The sequence below is a fragment of the Pristiophorus japonicus genome, chromosome X (genome assembly GCF_044704955.1).
Source record: "Pristiophorus japonicus isolate sPriJap1 chromosome X, sPriJap1.hap1, whole genome shotgun sequence".
Taxonomy (NCBI): Eukaryota; Metazoa; Chordata; class Chondrichthyes; family Pristiophoridae; genus Pristiophorus; species Pristiophorus japonicus.
Genome location: NC_092010.1, coordinates 18,862,145 through 18,886,454, shown reverse-complemented (window position 1 = coordinate 18,886,454; position 24,310 = coordinate 18,862,145). Strand labels below are relative to the sequence as shown.

General features: G+C 44.1%; 1 protein-coding gene across 9 annotated transcripts in view; it reads right to left on the bottom strand.

The window, feature by feature from the left end:
• Positions 1–24,310, bottom strand: part of LOC139240912 (R3H domain-containing protein 2) — a 205,813-nt gene that overhangs the window by 15,686 nt on the left and 165,817 nt on the right. For all 9 annotated transcript variants that reach the window (XM_070869420.1, XM_070869419.1, XM_070869421.1 and 6 more), the window contains 6 exons: positions 21,338–21,461; positions 18,295–18,452; positions 15,725–15,876; positions 11,262–11,362; positions 7,305–7,474; positions 989–1,133 (listed from right to left, as the gene is read on the bottom strand). In XM_070869420.1, the coding sequence (XP_070725521.1) occupies positions 989–1,133; positions 7,305–7,474; positions 11,262–11,362; positions 15,725–15,876; positions 18,295–18,452; positions 21,338–21,461 (850 nt within the window). The remainder of the gene's footprint in view (positions 1–988; positions 1,134–7,304; positions 7,475–11,261; positions 11,363–15,724; positions 15,877–18,294; positions 18,453–21,337; positions 21,462–24,310) is intronic.

The window sequence follows — 24,310 nt, the reverse complement described above, 5'->3', positions numbered from 1 at the left end:
CACTTTTGAAAAGTGACCATTTGGATGGATAATGGGAATACAGTAGGAGTAGGGGATCTAAGTTTTCAGAAGGCTTATTAGAGAAATTCAGGCATATGGTATAAAAGGAAATGTAGTAGGATGGATCGAAAGCTGGTTGATAGACAGCAAATAAAGAGTTAGGGCAAATGCATGCTGCTCAGACTGGAGAATCGTTGGAAGTGGTGTACTGTACTAACATATAATTATAAGTCGTGGGCGAAGGTGCAGCGAATAAGGGTACGGGGCCCAGGAGCAGTACAGGCCAGCCCACATTGCGATGTGTGTGCGCACTAGGCCCGTACAGCAGAGCAGGTATCCAGTCATCCTGGTTGAACCCTTGCCACTGGATAAAGGCCTATCTTTGTCGAGCCCGTGTGGTGGCTGATGTGCAACGGTCACCACAGTTAAAAAAATCCACGCACAGGCATCTTCCACCCCTTCAATTGGAGTTCAGGACTGGAACATCGGGTCCTTCATTGAAACATCTGTGAACTCATGTGGAAGCAAGTCATCCTCGTTCGAGGGACCGCCTGGGATGGGATAATTATGTTGGTGTTGTCACAATTACTCAGTTGGTCTTCCTAAATGGAGAGAGAGGTTTGGGGGTCCAAATTATTTTCTCTTGTGCCAACAAGAAACCTGGTGTGTGTGGGGGAAGGAAATATAATCTTGAAGATGGCCATGCTGTGCTGCCATTTCCAGGAATGTTGTATCGAGGCATCACTTGGCTTGTTGGCTGTGACCCTACCTTGCAGTCTTTGCTTATGGCGATACTAAAATAGCAGAGGGCACAAACGTTTCACTGCAGTTCACTATAACAAGCTGAAGCAACTTTAAATGGATGCCATCCCTACAAACTTGCATGACTTCTGCCAAGTGTGGCCATTTAATACATTTTGTGCTTAATAGTACAAACATTCTGTGCATTAGAAGAATCAATATATACAATAAATTTCAAAACATTCACCTTGTGCTGGACCCACAGGTCTGGAGAACTGGGCAATAAGTGGCAGTGGTGCTAGACCAGGACAGACATTGGTCACATTTGTCACTGGAGATGGTGATGGAGACTGGGTTGGAGAGTTAATGGGACTGTTTAATTGTGCGTTGATCTGAGGAAATAAATATCAACTGTAAACAGCAATGACAGATAAACAGGTTTACTTGAAAATTGTACAATATTCATTTATTTTCCTCCAGATTGATCCAATACCAAAATAGATTAAAGGAACTTTAACATCAGCTAAGTGTTAGTACTGGTAAGTGCCAACCTACAGAGAATCCCATAGATGAGAGAGGTCATTTTCGTTGTGTAGGGGTGGAAGGAGAGATCAATCTTTCTAGATTAAAAATCTTAGCTCTGTGTGCACATCTTGTTGTCACATTTTTGTGTCAACCTTTTCCATTATAAACTCCTATGTCCATGTTTATAATGGAAGCTGCCTAAATAAACTTACACTGTAATTACAGTCAGTGGTGGCGCTGTGTCGATTTGACATCTTCCAGCTTCTCAAACTGCATTGCAGAGAAGCTCTTGTGCTCCAACCAACTCCAATTTTCTGTTTCCCAAATTGCCATAAGTTTTGCTATTTAACTTTAAATAATAGCAAATCAAAATATTATATCAAAAAGACAGACAGAATGACTTTAAAATGGTGATTGGATTACATCTGCCTGGTCCAATAATCTCTGCCCTTTAATCCTGCTTCACTTGAAATCCACATTGCGTAATGTCATGGGAGATCAACTAGTCTTGTATAAATATCATGAAGCCTTGTGCCCGTTTAGTTCTGTGGAGTGGCTACACTGGAATGAGGTATGGGCAGTCGCCTGCAGTACAGCTGCCCAACGGAACAAGTCTCTTGCAGACCATTCCCCTGTACCACTGGACAAAATATCCCCTTTAGTATTGGCGCTTTGCAGCCTCCAAAACATACATGATTTCCACTGTACAACACTTGCAGATCTGAGCCAGGAAAACACAACTTTGCATTTCAAGCATATCACAAATCCTGAAATATCTATCAGAGGTGTTAAATTTGACTGCTCAACAAAGCAAAGTGCAAGGATTTAATATTTAAAATAGGATCATTGCACAAAAGTTGGAGTAGCTGGTAAATCAGCTGTTTACAAGGTCCAGTCTACTGAATGTGGGGAGGACATTGTGGCCTGAATTGGTGATTTGATTTGTCAACATCGCGCCAGCTAAACTAAATGAAATAATCCAGCAGGCTTTGTGCTAATAAAAGCACAAGGAGACAGCCAAGTGCTTTAACTAACGTGAGGTATCCTATTTCAGCATAAAATCAGTGTTATTAAAATGAATACTCCAGATAAAAGCTGTACAATGACCTCCTCGTTTTCCTAATTACAGCACGTCTCATAAACTGTCAGTTCCTCAGAGACGCTCCGTTGAATAAACCATGTAGTTAGCTAAGAAGAACATGCAATATGCTGTGTCACTGATAAATTCCCAGCCTTCATTAAAAAAACTGCTAAGTGAAAATGGTGATTTCATTTGAGGCAACAACCACAGAGGAAAAGATTTTCAAAAGTGTCTTTCTCCAAGTAAATCCACTGATCTATATGTTTTTATTTTTGTTCATCATAACGGTACTTGGGCCTGAAGATTTTCATTGACAGAGCTGCAACACCAATAAAGTGGGTGATGTGACAGACACCCAACCAATTGCAGATGGTTTTTCTGGTGAGTACCAAAAATATTTTCAGCTGCCGTTACAGTCCTCACTTCTCCTAAGAATTGACCAGCAATTAACTTGGGAGGAATGAAACTGTCAAATTGCTGTCATTCAGGCTCGTGAAATTTTAAAATTAATGCATTGCTGAAAGTTGATTTATGGACAAGCCCATACACAGAGACCTGGGACTGTAGAGATGCAGAAATGTAACTTGCATGGTTTAGGGACACCTTTATCTATTTATGCATTGAATTCATTTACCTCCCAACCATACCTAGAGCCTGAACTCGTTGTGAGCAATGCTGCAAGAGATTTACTAGCAAAAAATATGAAGCATTGTTGTACCTGGGGAAACAATGGGATTGTGCCATTATGGAGTTGGCTCTGCCTTGGTTCCACTCCTTTATGCTGAGTATTTAGGAACTCTGGAATCAATGATACCAAAACAATTCAACCTGAAGCTGAAAGGATAATCGGCCAGTGCTCCCCTTTCCAATGCACTATTCACTGACTGAGGGGGCATGCAGGTGACCTCTTCCAAGGTCTCTGCCAATACTTCTCTGCAGAGATGCACAACAGTAATCGTGGGAGACCTCACCTGCCATTCTCTCTCTTCCTGTGGAGAAGTGCCTTGTCTTCCATTATACAACAACAACTTGTATTTATGAATGGGGTACTAAAGTTGCATGTTCAGCCATGAACTCATTGAATGGTGGTGCAGGCTCGAAGGGCCGAATGGCCTACTCCTGCACCTATTTTCTATGTTTCTATGTTATATAGCGCATTTAACGTAGTAAAACATCTGAAGGCACTTCACAGCAGTGTTATAAGACAAAACAAATAAATTTGACACCGAGCCACATAAATAGAAATTAGCGCAAGCTTGGTCAAAGAGGGAGATTTTAAGGAGCTTCTTAAAGGTGGAAAGAGAGGTAGAGCGGCGGGGAGGTTTAAGGAGGGAGTTCCAGAGCTTGGGGCCCAGGTAGCTGAAGGTACGGCCACTGATGGTTGAGCAGTTATAATCAGGGATGCTCAAGAGGGCAGAATTTGAGGAGCACAGACATCTTGGGGGGGGGGGGGGGTTGGGGGGCTGAAGGAGATAGGGAGGGGCGAGGCCATGGAGGGATTTGTAAACAAGGATGAGAATTTTGAAATCGAGGTGTTGCTTAACCGGGAGCCAATGTAGGCCAGCGAGCACAGGGGTGATGGGTGAGCGGGACTTGGTGCGAGTGAGGACACAGGCAGCCGAGTTTTGGATGGCCTCAAGTTTACGTAGGGTGGATTGTGGGAGGCCAGCCAGGAGTGCGTTGGAATAGTGAAGTCTAGAGATAACAAAGGTGTGGATGAGGATTTCAGCAGCAGATGAGCTGAGGCAAGGGCAGAGACGGGCAATGTTAAAGAGGTGGAAAGAGGCAGTTTTAGTTATGCTGCGGATATGTGGCCGGAAGCTCATTTCAGGGTCAACTACGACACCAAGGTTGTGAACAGTCTGGGTCAGTCTCTGACAGAAGTTAGGGAGAGGGATGGAGTCAGTGGCCAGGGACCGGAGTTTGTGGCGGGGACCAAAGACAATTGCTTTGGTCTTCCCAATATTTAATTGGAGAAAATTTCAGGTCATTCAGTACTGGATGTCGGACAAGCAGTCTGACAATTGAGAGACCATGGAGGGGTCGAGAGAAGTGCTGGGTGTCGTCAGCATACATGTGGAAACTGATGCCGTGTTTTCGGATGATGTCGCCAAATGGCAGCATATAGATGAGAAATAGGAGGGGGCCAAGGATAGATCCTTGGGGGACACCAGAGGTAACGATGTGGGAGTGGGAAGAGAAGCCATTGCAGGTGATTCTCTGACTACGATGAGATAGATAAGAATGGAACCAGGCGAGTGCAGTCCCACCCAGCTGGCCGACGGTGGAGAGGCGTTGGAGAAGGATGAAATGGTCAACCGTGTCAAAGGCTGCAGAAAGGTCGAGAAGGATGAGAAGGGATAGTTTGCCTTTGTCACAGTCACAAAGGATGTCATTTATGACTTTGATGAGAGCCGCTTCAGTATTGTGGCAGGGGAAGAAACCCGATTGAAGGGATTCAAACATGGAGTTCCGTGAAAGATGGGAACGGATTTGGGAGGCGACAACACTTTGGAGAGGAAAGGGAGGTTGGAGATGGGGCGGTAGTTTGCAAGGACAGAGGGGTCGAGGCTTGTTTTTTTTGAGAGGGGTGATGACGGCAGATTTGAAGGAGAGGGGGACAGTGCCCGAGGAGAGAGAACCGTTAACAATGTCGGCTAACATGGGAGCCAGAAAAATAAGTTGGGTGGTCAGCAGTTTGGTGGGAATAGGGTCAAGGGAGCAGGAAGTGGGTCTCGTGGACAAGATCAGCGTGGAGAGGTCAAGAGGGGAGATCAGAGTAAAACTGGAAAAAGATGGGAGTTTAGGGCTAGGGCAGGGGAACCTCAGAGGAAGTTTGGCCCTGTGGGCTAGGGGGAAGGAAGAGAAGTGGCAGAGGCAGCTGATCGGATGGTCTCGATCTTTGAGACCCTAAAATCCTTGAGCTCCTCACACTTGTTGTTGGTGTGTGGTGGAGACTGGGGAGAGGGGTTTAAGAAGACATTAGCCGAGGCTACTAGCCCAGATAAGATCACAAATACAGCATCTGAGGAACCAAGGAAGCAAACTTGCATACTTATATTGCCATGATGCAACAGGTCAAGCTGAGCAGAACCTTAATTTTACTGGACCTATGATTTATAATGTTGATTATAGAACACCAGTTCAAAATAATGGGCTTCACTGACCCAGAACATAAACGGACCAAAACATTACTTCACAATGAAACCTAACTGTGTCCTTTAATGGGAGGAAAGATGACTAATGTTAGGCACATCTAGTATACGTAGCACGAGTAAGATCGTGGATATCGTTGCAGTCAAGTAAAAGGGACAGGCAGATTTCTTTTGCTGCCATATTGGTCTGGACTTGTTGAGGGGAAAAATGACCAACACCGTCAATTAGAGAATGAAGGAGGTGTGATTTGAATATAATATTCATTCACTCAGTCTTTTTTTTTTAAATAAAAGAGTTATATGTATCTCCCATGGCACTGCACATAGGAAAGTCAAGCCCAAGTGTGGGCTTCAAGCAAAGTGGGGTTAGAGGGCAGGGGATTGTTGGACCAGGGCACATAGACATAACTCAGTCTCCATTTTAAGGTCATACATTCTATCCGTAATTTTAAATTTCCATTATAAATTCCTATGTTCACATTCACAATGGAAACTGCCTATGTAAACTTGTAATTATACCCTCCCAACAATGGTGCAAACACAAGTTTATATATATATTTACTGGACATACAAGAACATAAGAAAATGGTGCAGACACAAGATTATATATATCTTTACCGGACATATAAGAACTCGGAGGAGTAGGCTATACGGCCCTTCGAGACTGCTCGGTCATTCAATAAGATCATGGCTGATCTAATCTTGGCCTCAACCCCACTTCCCTGCCCGCTCCTCATAACCCTTGACCCCCCCCTATTGTTCAGAAATCTGTCGATCTCCACCTTAAATATATTCAATGACCCAGCCTCCACAGCTCTCTGGGGTAGAGAATTCCAAAGATTCACGACCCTCCAAGAGAAGAAATTCCTCCTCATTTCTGTTTTAATATGATACCAAAGGGAAAAAGTTGCAGGGCTATGGGGAAAAGAGAAGGGGAGTGAGACTAACTTGATAGCTCTTTCAGGCACGATGGGCTGAATGGCCTCCTTCTGTACAGTTATGATTCTGTGATTTCCACTAGAGACCAGGTAACGGCTGTTTTTCTCCATTAACAAGCTGCTAATGAAATCATCGCGACTTTCAAATATGTACATTCTGGGAATGAGCACTGGCAGGTGGTTAATTGCAGAGAAAGCAGGCATTCTCCCAATTTTTATACCAGAAATTTCACTCCTTGACCGATACTAAAAGTATTAACCCTTATTTACTGATTAAAAAGGAACAAGTATGGAATCAAAACAAATGTTCTGACTGACACTTTGAGGCTGACCCTTGAATTGTGAGCAAACTCAGGGCAAATCTCGTCACCCTGAGTCAACTGGTTTTGTCTCGAGTAATTTCATTACTGTAACATTAACCCCAAAGTATTAAAATACTTATCTATGTCAGCTAGCTTTCCTAGTTCTTTCTTCTTCTGCCCAATTCTCACTATCCCTTTTGGAAATTTCTAAAATCTGAGTTTTGAATTAGCTGAAGGCATTTTTTTCAGCCGATCAAAATCCCAGAATGTAAAGACTGGCACGGTCATTTCCAGGCCAATCTCTGATGCATAAAATTTGAACACAGACGGTCTGTGCTAAATGGATACACTCATCAGTGCCTCCCCACCCCCTCTAGCACCCAACAGTGCCCGATCGAGGAATCTCATCTGCTGCATTGCAAGAGTCAGAAATATTTAACAATGAATCTACTAATTCAAACAGTGCAGTCATTAGTGCAGTCAGTATAAACTTAAGATAAATGCTTCAGTTGACATGGAGCAGCAAGAACCACAAGAAGATAAGTAAAGATGATCAGGGTACCTGTGCTGGGTTGTCAGGGCTGTAAAGTTCAGTGGGTTTCTGCCCTCGCTGCTCCATGCTATAGTATTTGCATTGGTTCCACTGCGGTAACAAGGGAGGTTGAGGAGGCTGAGAACCATTGGGTACGCTCAGCTGCATAACCACGACTCCATGACTGGGTGCTGGCACACCTGAGGCAGAGGAAGAAAAAAAAAACAGATCAAGATCCATGCAAAGTTAAACAAGCACCTTCAAAGTAACAGATAGTAACCAATTTCTATATAATTCCACTTTGAGAACCTTCATTTAAAATATACTCACCTCTTTAAGAAGGATCAGAGGGTACTTGCTATTGCAAAATACCACCAAAAAGGTATCAGGATCAGTAACGGCGCAGTTCAGATATATCACTTTATTAGCATCCATGACGAAGTTATATTTGTCTACAATTTGCAAATTTTTTGCCTTCCGCAAGTCAATAATGTGGTCGTCTAAGGTACTGGGAGCAAAATTACAAACTTCCAATGAATGGAGATTCCTTTGCTCCAGTTTCAATGGTCGAGTTCAAAAATTCTCTCAAATTTTTGCAGGCTTTCAATCATAAATTTTTTTTAAAGTTGAATTTTGATCTGATGTGTACACTGCATAAGGCGGAGTATGAAACCCATGAAATTTGACTGAACTCAGGTTAAATTCTGCTTCCCAAGTTCGGTGAAAAGATACCACCTTTTACAATGCTGATGCACTCGGGCACTTTTGTAACTGTTCAGTGTGTTGCTTTTTGGGCCAGTGATTTCAAGGCTTTGGTTAGAGAACAAAGAACTGGTCTGTAAAGGTGCAGAAGGTGACCAAGTGAAGCACAATGCATGAGCAACTCCAAGACTGTTGGAACGCATGATGATGTCCCCTCTCTGTTGGAACCAAGGAACCATAGGGCTGCAGAGCAACATTGGTCAGGTTAGTCAAAAGCTCAAGTCATTGCTGGAAGAGTTACTTCAGGATACCACTTGAACCAGATATCCTGATTTCAATTTTGAACTGGTGGGCAAGAACAGGACACTCTAACGCAATGACACTGGACTATTGCATTTTCTTGCACTCAAAGGTAGCAAATAAAGTTAAAACAGCGGGCCACATTTTTCTGGACTGGGGCATCTCTCCGCATGCCCCGTTAAATAGACTTGTTCGTGCACGTTGAGGTTTTACATGTTTTGCCCACAAAGTTGCTGGAAGTGCGAGCTGATAATGGCACAGCGAGGGCAACAGGGCATCTGGGAGCTTGGTGAACAATGGGACAAACAATCCATCTCCTTAACCAATGAGATTAAAGGTTTGAGAAATAAACAGAGGAAGGACTGGGAAGGAGGGTGAATTAGGGTGGGTGACTTCAATGTCAAATCAGGTACAGAAAGAGAAATAAAGAGAGGGGAAAAAGATTGGATTAAGAGAGAGAAAAAAAATTGAGACAGAAAGGAAACGCAAGAAAAAAGTGTTTAAATTTAAAATTTGACAATCTAAAACAATTCACAACCCGAAGGAATGAAACTTTACTTTCTGGGCAAGAGAGCTTGATTGGCAGTCATTAACAATTATCACATTGTTAAAAGGGTACTTACGCTGATAGTTACTAGACTTAACTTTCTGCGGCATGTTCAATGGGCAATTAATGTGCAAATGCAGCAACTTCATGAAAATCATGGGGCAGTTAAGCGCGAGATGCCGTTTCCGCAAAACTTGTGGCGATTCACAAGGTATCTCTTTCTCGCTACAAGTTGCTGGCCGATTTGCGCATTAATAACGCCGTGCATCGTTTACACGCCGTTATTGTCTCAACAAAATCTGTTCATTTGGTGCTGTCTTCAGGTAAAGTCCAGCCAAATTGTGAAGAGAATTTAAGATTGCAATTATTCAAAGCCATTTCACAAATATTTCTCTACTGATCCATAGGAGTATTGGAGGCCATGCATCTCTGATCATCTTTTGGATTTTTTGATGGTGTACATCCCTCGACAGCTAATTAAATGGCTGCAGGTGCTGATGTCAGTGATTTATGCGTTCACATGATAGTACCAGAGACTTGCAACCTAGATGCCAGAAATACTTTAAGAGCGCTCATCTCAAGAATGTTAACAGATGACTTTAACTCTATTGCTCAGTGCCCATGTCAGCTCTGTTCCTCTGAACTTCACGAGATTAGCGATCTCCAGTTGATCGATAAGGTGGTTCCAATTACAGTAGTACCTCAGTTATAAGGCTACTGGATCACAACTTCTGCATTTTCTCAGGTTATATTTTACACTGCATTAAGGAACATTCATCTTAAAAAATAAACACAAAGGAATGCATTACCCTTTATTGCCCTACAAGGCTCTACTGCATCTTATAGTATCATTGAGCATAAAGAACGGACGTGGTCTAGCTTGTGAACTTCTCTACAACTAGCACTATTTGTTACTTTGTGACGGAAAGACAAGAGTACCTGGAGCACTTTTCTGACCCAACCTCGACTACTGTGAGAAGTCAGATTAGTGCAACAGGTAGGCCCCAACATTCAAACCTGTAACTATCTGGATAAAGAGGAAGCACTGCACAATACCACAGGACCATTTCAAAGAGGTGACCTAGATCCTCTCTGAAGACAAGAGTCAGATGTGAAGTATTCCTGCTTAACCGTAAATATATATACAGATTTTCCCCATTTATTGCTGGGATTCTCAACTCTGCCCAAAAGTGTGCCATTTTTTCGTTCAACTGCACCATCCTCAGTTGATTGTGCTCTGTGGTTCCGAATTCAGCCCCATTAACCATCCACGGCATTGTAAAGCTCTTGGTGCACTTCCTCAGAAAGCTGCTTTTAGAAGTTTTGTTTTGTCTGTATGCGTCTGTATAAATTTTGTCCTTGTAGCTGGCTTCGCAGAAAACCATTTATTGCCATGGTTTGAAGCTTAGACACCAGTTTTGCAGGGGTGCAAACAGTTTAGATCTCTGCGCTCAGGATTGGCAGAAAGAATTTATCTTGCCACAACAATCTCTGGCATGGCAAAATTCTGATGCACAAGTTGTTTCTCATTCCTGATCCTACAAACAGTAGCTTAGAGCCCGATATTTACGGGGAAGTGGGAAGATGCGAGGAAGCTGAAAATGTCCAATGCAGAGGTCCTACCGAACTTAACAGCAGGACCTCATCAGGGCTCGGGGGGGGGGGGGGAGGGGTGGTGGTGGGGAGTGCTGTGGCAATCGCGGAGGGGGGGGGGGTGGGGGGGGGGGGGAGGAGGAGAAGAGAGGCCATCAGGGCTGGGGAGGTCGGTGATTGGACAACCCAATATCCGCCACCATAAAAAAAGCCCAGCGGGCATGTGTACAGCGTGTTGGGGATGCGTTTCTTGCATTTACGTCTTTACCACCACCCCCCCCCCCCTTTTATACCAAGGACACGTAATGCATCAGTTTTTTTGGAACATGCTTGTTTACTTGTCGCCACATTTGTATCTTCTGCTAAGCTTGGAATTAGAAGCCATCTGTCTGTTTGCATGGCAACGACAGACAGTACAGCTTAGAACGTCCCTCGTTATAAAGCATGGAACACAAGAGCCTGTCAGAGTCTGGTAAATGAGCCTTTCCTCCCCATTTTCCCTAGAACAGTGCCCCAAATTACTGGATCATGCTGACCTGGCACCTCAACAGAAAACTGTTCTAATATTAATCATTTCGGCCCTTTCAGACAGAACAAATGCATTTGTTTCTGGCTTTTAATTATTCATAATTTTTGTTTTTGCAACCAAAACCCTGCCAGGGAAACCTCCCACTGTACAGATCATGCCATTTTTCTGCCAATTATGCTCAGTATAAACAGCAAAGGAGAGGTGAGGAGCATATACATGTTTTTACAGATGCCCTGTCAGAATGCGAGCATTGAATGCTGCTGATGCTTTGCCAAGTTGCTAATCTGAACATGTGCGAGAGTAAATTTGCACTAACCTGTATATTGTTGCTGCATTTGCGCTGGGTTACAAGGAGAGGGAGACTGAGGCATCTGGTACTGCTCTGGACCAGGTGGCTGAAGGAATCCAACCGATTGGCTGAAAAAGTTTGGCCCAGTTTAGTTTTATACAAAGCAGCTATTACACAGATCAACTCACACAAATCTATCTATATAATTAAAAATCTTGCGTCTATAGCGCATGTGCGTAGTGTCACACCTGAAAGTGTGGACTCAGAGGAGTCACACCTTAAAAGTCTCACCTCAGGGGCATTACACCTCCAAAGTGTCACATGTCCATAGGGGCCAAAAAAAAACATGCTTGGCTCAAATAATCACTTATCTGTTGTTACCAAAAATATAATTGACTAAATGTGAACAAATCAAAAGTAGGAAAAAGTGCCAATGAGGAACAAGTAACCAGCAAAAAATCCAGCAAATTCCTCAATTTATCTTTCAAATGTTACTATTTACAAACCAGCACATGCCACAAAAACAACCAAATAAATCACTCAATCATTTCTTCACGCCGTTTTTGGCTGCCATTTTCATTCTTCACTTAGGTCACTTTATAAGTGAGCAATAACATTTATAGAACACAAAAATTATACAATTTTGGAATAAAAATCACTAAACTTACCCATTAAATTAGTTACTTAATGTTAGAAATGCTTGCAAAACTTAAATTGCGTCATATAGGCCTGCCTTGCTGCCTGGGGTTTGAATTACAAATTGCACATGTGCTTTGGATGCTGGGGTTGCCATCTACTGAGAAGAGATTGTGTGTGCGAGAGTGATGCATTGTGGGAGTTGGTTTTTCGCCAACTTCTGCGGAACAGAGAGTGCACCAGAACGACCTGCAGAAAAAGATTGGAGGGACAAAAAAAATTGTGCGACAAGCGTGTGTACATACGTGACAGAGCTGCATCGTGGGATTTTGCAGTTTTCTCGCTTTTCCTGTGGAACTTTAATGCCTAGAGAGCATCAGGACAACCAGTTTCACATGACAGCAGACACAACATTTACCAATAACTGAAACTGGAGCAGCAGAAAGAAAAACGTTCAGCGCTTTAGGCAAGTTATTAAATTAAAATTCTGAGTTCACGGTGTCTTTTTTGTCTCCTTGATGGGGACTAATGTTTGCGCCAGAGCCAAAGGGGAATGTTTGAGGCAGTTGGATAATGATCTTGGAAATTGCGGCAAAAGTCAGTCAGCTAGGCCCAGACAATGGCAAATGACACCTATTCAAGGTGCCGCTCAATGTAGACTTGACAGTGGACAAACTTCCCTGGTGCAGTGCTACACCAACAACAGCTTCAGCAAGAACCAAAACTTTACCGTAGAAAGCAAGGCAGGCAGAAAGAAATATATTTTATCATATAAATAACTGAGGAAATGAAACAAAGTTTTGGGGAAGAAATAAATAGCAACTTGCATTTATATCGTGCTTTTAACATTAAAAAAAAAAATCTTGAAATGCTTTACAGAAGTGAAATCAAATAAAGCAGAGATTTGCATTTATATAGCGCCTTTCACGACCCCGTCTCAAAGCATTTTACAGCCAATGAAGTAATTTTGGAGTGTAGTCACTGTTGTAATGTGGGAAACATGGCAGCCAATTTGCGCACACCAAGCTCCCACAAACAGTAATGTGATAATGACCAGATCATCTGTTTTTATTATGTTGATTGAGGGATAAATATTGGCCAGGACACCGGGGAGAACTCCCCTGCTCTTCTTCGAAATAGTCCCACCGAGAGCAGACGGGGCCTCGGTTTAACGTCTCCTCTGAAAGACGGCACCTCCGACAGTGCAGCACTCCCTCAGCACTGCGCTGGAATGTCAGCTTAGATTTACGTGCTCAAGTTCCTGGAGTGGGACTTGAATCCACAACCTGCTGACTCAGAGACGAGTGTGCTACCCACTGAGCCACAGCTGACACTACCAAAGGTAGAGACACGAGGAGGGTCACCAAAAGCTTGTCAAAGAAGTGGGTTTCAAGGAGCGGCTTAAAGCAAATGAGTTTAGGGAAGGAATTTACAAGCATGGAACCTAGGCGGCTGAAGACACGGCCACCAATGGTAGGGCAAAGGGAGTACTGGACAACGGCAGTGGGAAATGCACAAGAGGCCAAAATCAGAGGAACAGAAAGTTCACCAAGAGGGTGGATGGAGGGTTGTAGGACTGCTGGAGGTTACGGAGATGGGAAGGGATAAAACTATGAAGGGAATTAAACACAAGGATGAGAATTTTAAATGTGAGGGGCTGGGAGACTGGTAGCCGATGTCGGTCAGTGAGGACAGTAAGTGGGCACTTATTGCGGGGTAGGATACGGGCGAGAGAGTTTGGATGAGCTGAAATTTATGTAAGGTGGAAGACCAGCCCAGGAGACCATTGGAATAGTTGACTCTGGAGGTGACAAAGGCATGGATGAGGGTTTCAGCAACAGATGGGCTGAGGAAGGGGCGGAGAAGGGCGATATTACGGAGGTGGACGTAGGTAGTCTCTGTGGTGGAGAAGGTCCTCAGCTCAGGGTCAAATATGACGCTGAGGTCGCAGTCTGGGACAGCAGCCAAGGAGGAGGATGGAATCGATGGCAAGTGTACGGAGTTTGTGGTGGGGCCAGCGCTGATGGCTTCAGTCTTTCCAATGCTTAGCTGGAATAAATTGTAGCTCATCAATTCAGACAAGCCATGTGCCAGAACAGAGGCAGTGGAGGAGTCGTGAGAGCTGGGTGGCATCAGTGCACATGTGGAAGTTGAGCCCATGTCTGTGGATAATTTCGCCAATGGCGCAACACATAGATGGGGAAGGCGGGCCAAGGATTGATCCTCGCATCTTAACCAAAGACTACAAAATCCACTGTGAGAGTTGCAGAAAAAAATATTTTGTGGTGTAAATAACTGGAAATAAGTGGTTTTAGAGATTAGAACAAAGTTACTTGAACCCTAAGCAAGTTTTATAAAGTGGTTGGTAAATAATATTACCAATATTGTATCTGCGAGACCTTATACTCTTCAGTATAAGTACGGTGTGAAATATTTTTACCTTGATATATTGCTGCAGTAAATTTGCTGCCTTACAGCGATGAGCGAATTGCTATTGCGTTCAGGCTGAATTGGCACCGCAGTAAGCATTAAAAAGCAGTTCAGGTCCAGGACGACCTGTGACCGACACCATAGGAGATCTACTGGTACTCTCAAAAAAAACACTCGATAGTAAGTGCAAGATACTTGATGCAAATCTTTACATACATGTTTTTATGCTTTTCGAACATTACAATCGCTCTATACTGCTTTCCCCACTTTCCAATTATCCACCTTCAGTTGGCAAGGCCAGGAGCACAGATTCACCATGCTATCACCCTAACCTTCTGCCCCTCAGAACAGTGTACAATCTGGCGAATCATTGATGGACTTGATCCACCGGTGATATCCCAAATGATGTTGTTTAAGCTGAGATTTGAACCAGGGCTCCCAGTGTGGCAGTACAGTGCTCTCCACAGCTTGGTCAACTATGTAATCATGGGCTAACATTATGTAAGTGCCCATGGCCACATTTCAAGAAAAATACAGCAGCAGGCGAAGATCCAAAAATAGTTTGACATATTTTAGGGAGAAGTCTTCACAAAGACTATAATATATGAAGAAAAAAATTACATTTCACAAGAGTTTGCATTCACATATATGTGTTATGTTCACACAGTGCGTATAAGAGGAATACATATGTCCAGGTTTCTTGACATAGCTGTGCCTACAATGGAAGCAATGGTTGGGGCTGTTGGCTTTCCCCATCAGCAGGCAGGTCTCTGTTGTGAGGTCGTCTGCACGGAATGTGGCCCAAATTGCTCGGTATTACCCAGCTCCAGGCAGAGGCCAAACATCACTCGTTCTGATTGAGATGTGTCCCACATGTGCTTCAGTGTTTGTTGTGGGGAGGGCTGCACTCTGCCACACAGGGTAGGTGCACTTGTGGGTTCACCACACGATACTTGTAGTTTCCTGGACAACCATCCAGAATGGCTGAGGGCAGGGCCTGAGTAGAATGTGTGCAGGAGAGCACCCTTCTATCTAAAGCATCTCCAGCATTAATCTGATATGGAGAGGTTATGTTTGTGGAGCTGATACCGTTCTGTATGGTAAATAACGTTGAGCTGATCCTTGCACATTTCGCTGCAGAGAATTCACTTTCCTGCTTCTTACCATTCAACCTCCACTAACAGAAGGCTTAACTTTTATTCCCAGGCACAGCTTCAGGTGTTCTGTGCTGATCAGCTTTAATTCATTATTAAATACAGAAGTTGCACTGAGTGCAAATGAAACAGTCACATTCAAACTACTTCTCCAAAGTCATTCTGATTGTAGATTTAGAAATTACATCTCAGTCTTGTGAATGAGTGGCACCATGTTTCCTAAAACAAGAGGTCTCAACCAGGTGCATCTGCTATACAGCAATCTCTTACCTTGTGCTATTTTGCTGGGATGGTGGAATTACACTGTAATACACTGGCATTCCTCCACCAGGCAGTGTTCCCTGGACAGACTGACTGGGTACCATGACAGGCTGCTGGTAGGTCTGCTGTACAACTACTTGAGAATCACTGGACATTGGCACCTGGGTAGTCAATAACAAATCAGTTAACAGAAAGAAAAAAAAAAGCGGTTTCTTGGTCGACTATCCACATGGTTAAAAACGAGGTTTTGAATCTGTTTGATTCCGCCTACTCCTCCTTTGGCCCATTGGAATCAAGTACCGCCAACTCCAGGACCTTTCCAGTAATATGATGGTCTATGGGAATGACGCAACCCAGATTTTCTTTTAATCCAAACGGCAAGGGCAGTCACTTATCATCATGTCTACGGGGCACAGCCTCAAAATACGGAGGAGCCAATTTAAAACCGAGTTGAGAAGGAATTTCTTCTCCCAGAGGGTTGTGAATCTGTGGAATTCTCTGCCCAAGGAAGCAGTTGAGGCTAGCTCATTGAATGTATTCAAATCACAGATAGATAGATTTTTAACCAATAATGGAATTAAGGGTTACGGGGAGAGGGCGGGTAAGTGGAGCTGAGTCCACGGCCAGATCAGCCATGATCTTGTTGAATGGCGGAGCAGGCTCGAGGGGCTAGATGGCCTACTCCTGTTCCTAATTCTTATGTTCTTATGTTCTTATGTCTTCCCAGCTCCACTCCTGTTTGGTTTAAGGATGTAGGGGTCTCCCTCGGACCTACTGCCGCTGGTTATAGTGCCTGGATTCTGCAGCCCTTCAGAACAATACTTTGATCCAGTTGTCTGGCATGAAGGGCTAGCAACTCAGTCTTGTGTGCTCTCAACTGCCTGGCCAACCTGTGTTCTCCGTTCTGCTGTGTTCCTATTAACCCAACTAGTTCCCTCCCAGCCTGGCCTCCCATGCAATCCCTCCCTCCCTCCAGCAACTCCAGGCCCCAGCCTCCCACTAATCCAAGTGTTCCAACCTCTAACCCCAACCCTAAATGCAATCCCAGTCTCTCCAGCCTGTGTTAGGAAGCTCTCTGTCCTTAGTCTTAGCCTACTAACACTTCTGTCCATCCCATACGCAGGACTTTGGCAGAAACATATGCCAGAGGCACACACAAAGTGGAAGATATACAGGAGAGGAGACAGAAAGAACAAGAGATTTACAAACGAGAAAGTGAGAAACAGAGTCAGAAATAAAGATCCAGGCGATTTAGAGCCACGGTTTTACTCTAAGGGCAGAGGCCTTCAAGGAAGACACTTTCAGACACTGAGCACCAAGAACTAGGAATCAAGATGGAAGCCATTGGAGCTGACAACAAATTAAACTGTTCTTTCTCTTTCACAGCAGCCCCCCCGCCAACTCAAAGTTATCTTTAGGACAGGCTGGCTACGCTCAGTGAGGGTTCAGGAAGTTCCCTGGTAAATGGAATGGGGCAGTGAGACTTATAAGTTCATGAAGCAAGTTAATGGAGTCAGACCCCCACAACATGAAACACTGCCACTAAGTGGAGCTACAGTAACACTACCACTTTCTCTGGGAGTCAAACCCATAGCACATACATATGACCCAGGAGTTGCAGGAACTGACAGAAACAGCCAGAGGAGAAGGAGGCCTGAAACAAGACCAAGCTGGAGCTTCCACTACCCCTCCAGCATTGCTATGGAGTTCACCTTCTGACATGGATACACCCGAATGGAGCTCGACATTGTTGGAGCCCCGTGAAGCCCAACTAAATGATGCCAAAGAGGACCAGTGGAGGGCAGAGATAAAAGTGGCATAGCAAGCTCTTTTGAGGATATATAGATAGTGAAACCCAGATGGTGCTTGGAAGAAATCTGACTACTGGTGCCAGTCAGGACAACGACCCTGACATGGGCAATAGTGAAGAATGCTCCTCTAGCTATCATTGGCGCCAAGAAGTATGCACCAGTAACATCTGCCACTAGTTTACTATCCTCCGTGCTGGCTGGTACACAACTAGTGCACTAGTGGGCAACAAGTTAGCGGAGCCAAATAGGGATCTCAGGTGAGGCAGTGCTAGTGGATGCTTTTAAGCAGCTGTTCCAACTCTTGCACTGCATAAGGTCCAGCAAAATAGCCTCAGGTATTGTAGATGCTTCTAGACACACAGAAAACCTCACATCCTTACATTCCATGTATGGATGAGACAGCGAAAACCAGAGTTGTGCCCACTGACACCTTCTTTAATCTGAACTAGCCATGCTGCACCAATGAGAAACTCAAAACTCTTCACCGAGAAAGATGTTGGTGACCGTCCTCATGTTTTCTTGTTTTGAGGAAAGGAGAAAAAAACATGAAGGTCACTAACATGACGAGAGTGACTAATAGTTTAAAAAAAAAATCAACACAGGTAAATGTTTTGTTCATTGAATATGCTTCAATAACAAATCTATTTCCTCAATCTCAGTGGTGAAAGAACAGTACTTTATGACAAAACCAATGTTCACGCTGTATCCAACAACATTCAAGAGTTTGATGAATTTGGTTGTACTAGTAGTTTGCCCAAAATTCAATACCTGATATGATGGAACAGATGAGTATTGGACCATCATTCCTTGCATCTGGTTTCCCAGATTGCCTCGCTGATTATTCATCAAGCCTGGTGTCTGGGGTTGCTGTACGCCCATCATCCCCTGGTAGGTCTGCTGCTGGTTTGGTATCACACCCTGTAAACCTATGTTCCAGAATAATAAACAGAGTATGAGCAAATCTTACCCCAGTGTTTTCAATGCTGCAGAGCAGACTTCCTGCAGGGATGCTCCTTGTCTGTTCTTGATCATCTAGTACATCCTCATGAAGGTAGACTATCAGGTGGATTCCCCTTCAACGTGGTTAACATGGCCCTCGACCGTGTCCATTTATTTCCTGCACCTCTGCTCTCACTCCTTCCCCTCCCTCTCAGAACCATGACAGGGTTCCCCTTGTCCTCACCTTTCACCCCACCAGCCTCCACGTTCAACGGATCATCCTCCGCCATTTCCGCTACCTCCAGCGTGATCCCACCACCAATCACATCTTCCCCTCCCTCCCCTCTCAGCATTCCGAAGGGACCACTCCCTCTGCGACACCCTGGTCCATTCCACAGTCGCCCCCAGCATCCCCTCCCCTTCCCACGGCACCTTCCCGTGCAAGTGCAGGAGATGCAACATCTGCCCTTTTACCTCCTCCCTTCCCACTGTCCAGGGCCCCAAATACTCCTTTCCAGGTGAAACAGCGATTTATTTGTACTTCTTTCAATTTAGTATACTGTATTCGCTGCTCACGATGTGGTCTCCTCTACATTGGGGAGACCAAGTGTAGATTGGGTGACCGCTTTGCGGAGCACCTCCGTTCAGTCTGTAAGTACGACCCTGAGCTTCCGGTCGCCTGTCACTTTAATTCCCTGCTCCATTCCCACTCTGACCTCTCCGTCCTCGGCCTCCTACACTGTTCCAATGAAGTTCAACACAAGCTCGAGGAACAGCACCTCATTTTTCATTTAGGCACTTTATAGCCTTCTGGACTCAATATCGAGTTCAACAATTTCAGACCATAGCCTCTGGCCATCTTTGGCTCCCTTCCCCCCCACAAATAATTTTTTTTTCTTTTTGTCTCCAATGGCAACTGGTCATTATTCCACCATTCACACCCGATCCAGATTAACCTTTTTCTAACTCCGGCCATTACCATTTCAATTCGGCCCATCATCTCTTTTGTCTCTCTAATCTTTCCTGCCTTCCACCTCATCACAGACCTTCTCTTTTGTTCTTTCCTCCCATCCCCCTTTCAGTGCTAGTTAAGAATGTTCTTTTCGAACACTCTCCAGTTCTGACAAAGGGTCAGTAACCTGAAACGTTAACTCTGTTTTTCTTTCCACAGATGCTGCCTGACCCGCTGAGATTTCCAGCATTCTCTGTTTTTATTTCAGATTCCAGCATCCGCCATATTTTGTTTTTGTATTATGTAAGATTTTCAACTTGCTGCTTGGGCACAAAACTGGTGCTGTGAATTGGATGCCTGTTATGGAAACTGCCCAATCCACAACGGAAATACAACATGTGGTCAATTTACGACGCCAGTTTTACACCCAGCCAGCAAGTCAAAAACCTCCCCCAATGTCCCCAACGACTGTTCTGATTTCTACAGCTGAATGGGGAAGTGTAGCACAAGAACCAAACCGCTGTATTCTCCAATGTGTACAGTGGTACCAAATTTGACCATTAGAGGCAACAGTTTCAGGTATCAGTTTTGCTCTTCGAGAAGAAACAGCAGCCATTTTTCAAATTACTGGTAAGCTTATGGAACATAGCAAACCTGAAAAGCCTGCAAGATCAACTAATCAAATATGCTGCAAAATAGATTCACCCTTAGACTGCCTGGACAATTTCTGTTCCCCTGGGGCAACCCTTTTTTGGGTTTAGCTCACGCATCAAGACATTGAAACAAACACTAATATTGCAGTAACAAAACTAATCACATGTCACAAGGAGCTTTATTACTGCAATAGTGTGACATGAAATCAGGAATCCTTTTGGCGGACTTTGGCCTGGTGGTCTTTGACACACGCTGGCCTGTACCGTTTTCCTGCTTTCTCTGGAACCACTCTTGGCTTATAGGGATGTTGTCCCACATGACCTCTCTAGAGCAGTGTGCAGGATGCCAAAAGGAAGAAAATGGATTTGTATTGACTGAAAAGCAGCCAATTAAAAGCTGAATGTAAAGGCTAAGGAGCAACTTCAGACACATTTTTATACATCAACAAAGCTGAAGAGTATTCAAACTTATAAGATAATGAGGGGGGGGTCAACAAAGTGGATGCAGAGAGGATATTTCCACATAGGGGAAACTAAAACTAGGGGACAGTCTTAGAATAAGGGGCCACCCATTTAAAACTGAGATGAGGAGGAATTTCTTCTCAGAGGGTTGTAAATCTGTGGAATTCTCTGCCCCAGAGAGCTGTGGAGGCTGGGTCATTGAATATATTTAAGGCGGAGATAGACAGATTTCTGAACATTAAGGGAGTAAAGGGTTATGGGGAGTGGGCAGGGAAGTGGAGCTGAGTCCATGATCAGATCAGCCATGATCTTATTGAATGGCGGAGCAAGCTCGAGGGGCTAAATGGCCTACTCCTGCTCCTATTTCTTATGTTCTAGTAATCTCCAGAGTGACTTCTAGAGGCTAACATGAGCAGATAAGACTCTTTTCCATGTGATGAAAGGGCTCATCTGATATGAACATAAGAAATAGGAGCAGGAGTAGGCCATTTGGCCCCTCGGGCCTGCTCCGCCATTCAATAGATCATGGCTGATCAGATCTTGGCCTCAACTCCACTTTCCTGCCCGCTCCCCATAACCCTCAACTCCTTTATCGTTCAAAAATCTGTCGATCTCCACCGTAAATATATTCAATGACCCACCATCAACAGCTCTCTGGGGTGGAGTATTCCAAAGATTCATGACCCTCAGAGAAGAAATTCCTCCTCATCTGTTTTAAATGTTCTGTGAATTCCATTTAAATATGTACGTCAGCTGCCTCCTCTTAAATCATCTTTAAGCCTGCAATGCAATGTAGTTCACTAACCTGTTTGCTGCGCTGGCTGAGGCAGCTGTTGACTGCGCTGAGAGTTGTAAGGAGCCTGGGCGAGAGGCCGGTACTGCTGGTTGGAGCTTTGGTACTGCCCAGGGGGATAATAAGAGACAGGTATCTGCAGAAAGAGAAAAGGACAAAATAACCTAGTTGACTTTAATTCTAAAACGGACACTGTTACCATAAGTTTCAAGGCAACCTGCCATTATGCTGCATCCATAAAGCCAAGGCATCGCACCACATCGTCGTACCTTTGTAAAACTCAGGACACTCAAGGGCTTATCCAGATTATAGTAGCCCCAGAGATTATTTTGTGTACATGAAGAAGAACATATCAGTCTGTTTCATTATATAGAGGACAATAGGTAGTTGGGAGTGAGATAAGAGGAAGTAATTTAACTAAGGTTCTGATGAAATTCCAATTTACAAGTTTAAATGACTGGCCTAACAATGCCAGACAAGCAGTTCCAAGTCACGTATAAAATATTTAGATGCAAAATAAAGCTCTCGCTACTCCGCCTCACCAATGTGCCTCAGTCTAAACCTCAGATGGGCACTTGCATTTGCACCAATGCACATTGTTGCATTACGTACAACAACGGATTGTGTTCTCTCTACCTGGGATTGCCAATTTAGTGTCAATTGGTGTTGAATTGAGCAATTTCAACTGTGAGCCCATGCTCACCAGGAACTAGATTGAGACTACCAAAGATACCCCTCAGCTTCTGCAGGTTCTGGTTTCCACTGGTACAGTTGCCAGCTTTGCTTAGGGGAGGCTGATCTTTTTGACTCACTTTTCTCCTCAAACTATAATCTCGGAAAAGATCTTGGAAAAGATCTCTCCTCCATTCTACATGACCACCATCATCGACATCAAGTTTTATCAGTCAGGTTTGTTTGATTCTCTCCTCTTTGGACTCCAAAATAAGTAATCGGGTTCCGACAGCACACCTCAGAGTCAAAATGTGTGCCTCCGAGCTTACCTCTGGTCCCACGCATTACTTTATTCTCCCTTAGTCCCAGTGCACCTTTCCTTCACGGAGATTTGCTCTTGCTCACCCTATCCCAAAGATGATCCCCATCACCCTTCTACCAATCCTACTGGTTCTAACATTACTACTTTCTGGAGTAATAGAAGCTGCTAGCTTGCAAATTATTCATCGTTGCTACAGGTTTTTATAGAACCCAATTCTCATTCAACAAGAACTTCCATTTATATAGCGTTTTAACGTAGTAAAAAATGTCAATACATAACCCCTCGTAAGAACTTGCGTACGTTCAAAGTCTCCAACTTCAGTAAACAGTTTTGTTTCTGGACAATAAACTCAGCCTATTTTCATCGTGTCCTATTCACACTTAAACAAAACCTGCTTCTGAAGTCTCTTGCATGATTCAAGCAATCACTTGTCGAAAGAACCCCAATGCAGTTTCAAATTTGCATCTCAAGAACCTTCAGTCTCATGAACTCCTTGTGCGATTGCAGACATATAAATCTACATTATGGAATAAACCATTTGTTTCACTTCAAACGTACAATGTTGCCAAATAAATCAAGAAAGCTTTGCAACAATCACCTTAAACGTTTTGGCCTAATCCACAATCAACAGTAGGATTCTGAAATGGCCATTCCCTCTGGTGAAATTGTGCACCTCCAGAAATCTGCTCTTGGACATTTTGGTGAATCATGTCATTACTTTGACAGATTCTAGCATGAATTATCATCATACAGCCCCCAAAAAAGCTATATTGCATGGCTATCTAGTTTTTTTTTTCAATTGTTTTATCTGTGCTGTAGTTGATGGCTTGGGCTCTGTCCATTAATCAGAGGTTCTCCAAATCTCTGTCCTTTCTCCCACTCTTTCTTTTTTCACTTCTCAACTCTATTCACTCCTTGCTGATAATTCCATTCTATATTCACAATTTGCTTCTGATTGCACACAGCGCTCACAACCTCCAGTCCTTCCCAGTCCAACAGCTCGTTCACAACAACTGAACGAGGCAATAACATTTATTTTCCAATTCTTAAAAGACACGGAGCTGTATTTTGCTTGGTTAAATTCAGCAAATGAGTAGATAGGAGTAAAATGGGGAAAGTAATAGCGATAATAAAACACTAATGGATCATGGACCTGGATTTTGCATGACTGGCAAAAATGGTACCTGCAAAGGGAAGGTAGCTTGCAAAGGGAAGCTCTCTCCCCAAGTTGAATGGGCGACCTGGCACAGGAAAAGCTTGTCCAGAGAGCTTAGTTTACACCACACTTGGGCGAGGAATGCAAAATCTAATGAGGCAGCAGTTTCTTAAAGAGCCGCTGATACCCATGAAAGGGGAAGTTGTAGTGGTGGAAGAACTATGCTGTGCACCAAAGGGGAGTGGGTCCTATTTGGGGCTGAAGACCAGCGTTCCCTTTAAGCTGCACAGTGCTCTGCAGCTCCTGCGCAGCCGGCTCACTGGCTTTTAAATGGGAAAAATCGCGTCTGCATGGTATTTTGAATGGGCCGCACAGCTCCTTATAGGGGTTGTGCACCCCTAAAATATTAACTGGAACATTGCTGAAGGCCTCCCTACAGTAAAAGCACGGGTGCCAGCTACAAGGAGGGAAGCTGTTGACTGAGTTAATACAGTTAATCCAGGTGCCTTGTACCTGGCTGCAAATAAGGAAGAAGTTTGCTCGGAGCAAGGTGAACACGCTCCTCACGTTTGCACATCTGTCGAGTGGGGCTCCTCATCCATCGCAAGCTACAACTGCCACACCTTCTCTGTAATATCATTTGAAGCATTGAGCTCAACCATTGCTCTTTTGCACACACGGCACAGCACAATTTACTTGAAGGTGGAGGTGGCAGCCAAGGAACAGCAAACAGATGATGAGGGCATCCAGGTCGAGGTACTCCTCTACTGTTAGAGGATTTCTTAGCAGCATCAGCAGCCATGGATGCAGAGATAGCCTGATCTCCCAAGAGCCA